Source organism: Cydia splendana, chromosome 8 (assembly GCF_910591565.1).
Source record: "Cydia splendana chromosome 8, ilCydSple1.2, whole genome shotgun sequence".
In the NCBI taxonomy this organism is placed as follows: Eukaryota; Metazoa; Arthropoda; class Insecta; order Lepidoptera; family Tortricidae; genus Cydia; species Cydia splendana.
Window position 1 is genome coordinate 23,310,116 of NC_085967.1, and position 3,280 is coordinate 23,313,395.

General features: G+C 53.3%; 1 protein-coding gene across 1 annotated transcript; it reads left to right on the forward strand.

Moving 5' to 3' along the window:
• Positions 1–511: 511 nt before the first annotated feature.
• LOC134793107 (uncharacterized) lies at positions 512–2,704 on the forward strand. Its single transcript, XM_063764631.1, has one exon. It carries the CDS (start codon positions 512–514, stop codon positions 2,702–2,704), a length of 2,193 nt encoding a protein of 730 aa, XP_063620701.1.
• The last annotated feature ends 576 nt before the right edge of the window (positions 2,705–3,280 follow it).

The window sequence follows — 3,280 nt, forward strand, 5'->3', positions numbered from 1 at the left end:
AAAATTCTTATCTTCTGTTATCTTCTTTGTTCTTCTTTTTTAGTGATTAGGTTATTAGGAGAAAGATAAGGGCTATCTGTTGCCGGTTCAAACATAATTTTCTGACTTCAGGATCAGAAGTTATTAAGGAATAACTGAGTGCTATTTCCTTTTTTCAGGCGCTTTCAACTACACGACTTAAGTTTGTAAATTTTTGAAAAACGATAGCGTCTGAACGCAGGAAGCTAGAGTTCAAGCGTTTCTAGATTTGGATAGGGGAGGTTAAACTCCATATTCCTATTCTTGTTTGGAAATTTTTGGACAACTAGAAGGGGGTGAAAAAAATCTTCAAACCCAATTTTCGTAACTTTGTCAAGTGTGATACGGATCACACTTGACCGTTTTTTCGAAAAAAAAATCTGTGGCCGCCTCCTCCATAGATATGGAGGGGGTAAATCCGGATCCGGGTGGGAATAAAGGAGGGGAACGTAGGGAGCTGAGAAACAGGGGGAATAAAGGGAGTTCTGGGGAAATGGGGACCAATATGGTGTCCCAAAGGGACGTGATGCCAGAAATGAGCAATGATTTGGACGATTCTGGGAGGGGGTACATTGGCGGGGGGGATGTCTCCCCAACCCCTACTTTGGGGAGATTGTGGGCGGATGTCGATGAGGAAGTAAACCTCTCGGAGATGTCTCCTGACGATGGAGACAATCTCAAGGAGGCTGATAGGGAGGGTTCAGGAAGTGGTGCGAAGACCTTGAACCGGAAAGGAAAAGGGGAAAAAAGGGTAAGAGCCCGCTCAGACAGCGAGGAAGAGGCCCCGGAACGCAAACTGGGCACTTCCCACCGTGGCCGTGGCAAAGGTCATTATACTGGGCTTGGCGCCGCTAGAGCCAAACTGCAGCAGGCGCAACAGGAAGAATATGAGACAGATGCTGATATGGATACCAACCATAGTCCCAAACCAAGACGGAACACGGGCAGGCGGTCGCGTAGCCCAGTATGCATGAATTTAACACGAGATGTGTTCGATACTCCTGGTGATCGCATCAAGGCCTATGCCCAGGATATTATGAAGGATGCCGGTAAGAGCAAGAATCTCAAGGGTGCGATATGGGGCAGTATTAACTCTGCGTGCAAAGAGTTAATGGATATTGCAGACGCACTCGGAGAGTCAGATGTTGTCCGCTCCCTTAAAGCGGACAACCAAAGGATGCGGAAGGAGTTGGAACATCTCCGACTCGAAACGAAGGCACTGCGCACGGCTTTTTCGGAGCGCAATCTGACGAAGGAACCAACGGTGGGGAGGAATGACGATATGTCCGCCCTCCTTCAAGATATGGGCACTCTCATGGACACTCGTCTAGGGGAATTCAAGCGCGAAATCTTCGTGTCTTTGGGAGAGATGGTCAATGCCCGCCTCGAGAGGGTGGAGGGACGCCTACCACCAGAGCCCATCCTCCGGCCGCCGCTGGCTTCCGACAGGAGGGTGCTCCTAGACCTGGAAGTGACGGGACACCAAGATTTTGAGCCTAGCGCCCCAAGGCCGAAAAAGAGAAATAAGGGGGCATCTCAGTCGGTCTCCCAAATGGCGTCTAGTCAAACATCAGGGGGGGCGTCCAGAGTGGCTGAATTGACCCAGCTGCTGCCGTCTCCAGTTGGGCAGGTCAAAACCAGGCCTGTACCTGCACCAAGGGCCAAAAAATCCCAGGAGGCGGTCCCTGCTGCCAGGGCGCCAAGGGGAGTGGCTCGGCCGAGTGTGCCACCGCCTGCACCCCCACAGGATAGTTGGACTACGGTGGTCAAGAAGAACAAGGGCAAGGGCAAGGGTTCTGCCCCGCCCCAGTCCCAACAGCAGCAGACTCCGACCAGGGGCACAGCCCCGAAAAAGACGACGGCCCCGAAACTAGTGGCCCCAAATATGGCGGCGGTCGTGGTGGCTCTTAAGCCTGAGGCTCAAACTGACTACAGGACGGTCATGGAAAAGGCCACCACGCTAAAACTGGCGGAACTTGGAGTTAATCACCTCAAAGTGCGCAAGTCGGCCACAGGGGCGCGAATCATTGAGGTCCCCGGAGCGCAGAGCAGCCAAGCGGCTGACAACCTGGCAGACCGACTCCGTGATCTAATAGGCGATGTGGCAGATGTATACCGGCCAGTTAAAAAAGCAGAAATTAAGATTTCCGGATTTAACGAGTCCGTCACTCCGGAGATCATAAAAAAGGAGGTTGCCGCCAGAGGCAATTGTAAAGAGGAGCAGGTGATGGTTGGCGCAATCAGAATGGCAGCAAATGGGTCCGGCTCAGTCATCATACGCTGCCCACTAACAACGGCTAAAGTGGTCGTCACAGCAGGACGCATTGTGCTCGGATGGTCAGCGGCGCGTGTAGAGGCTCTGGAACAGCTACCTTTACGCTGTTACCGCTGCATGGGGACGGGACATACGAGGCCTCTGTGCCCGTCTCCGGTGGATAGAGGCAACTGGTGCTACAGGTGCAGCAAACCAGGTCACATGAGCAAGGACTGCACTGCGTTGGCCCCCTGGTGCGCTGTATGCCACCACGCGGGACTAAAGGCGGGGCATGTGATGGGCGGGCAAGCTTGCACCCCCCCACCAGTTAGAGGGAAGGAAGCCTGCACTGCTGGCCCTGGTGCTGCTGCCGCGGCCGCTTCCCCGAATGTACCTGATAATCGGACGGAACAACAACTTATGGATATTTAATGTCACAAATGCAAAATTTAGAAATACTCCAATGCAACGTAAACCACTGCGCTCGTGCACAAGATCTTATGATCCAACACATGGCGGAGTGGGAGGTTGCTGCGACTGTTGTAGTAGAGCCGTACTATGTCCCTGCGCAATCAAACTGGGTAGGCGATAGGGTTGGAAATGTAGCCATAGTGGCACCGGCTATGGGTGGTCTGCCCCTCTCCAGAGTGTCATGTGGCTCTGGATACGTATTGGCCAAACTGGGGGACATTGTACTAGTTGGTGTTTACTTCTCCCCTAACAAACCACTGCGGGAGTTTGAGGCTTACTTGGAGGGACTCGGACGGGTGGTAGCTGGTGCAGTTCCCTCCCCTATAATGGTCCTGGGAGACCTTAATGCCAAGTGCGCTGCTTGGGGCTCCCCTAGGACTGATCCTAGAGGAGCGGTACTCCTGGACTGGTTGGCTGGACTTGGACTTGAAGTGGTCAACCGGGGCGCAACCGACACTTGTGTACGTCCCCAGGGGGGATCAATTGTCGATATCACACTGGCTTCCCCAGTCGTGGCAGCACAAATAGCAGACTGGC

Coding starts and splice junctions, on each gene's coding strand:
- LOC134793107 (XM_063764631.1), top strand. CDS start 512: ATGGGGACCAATATGGTGTCCCAAAGGGACGTGATGCCAGAAATGAGC.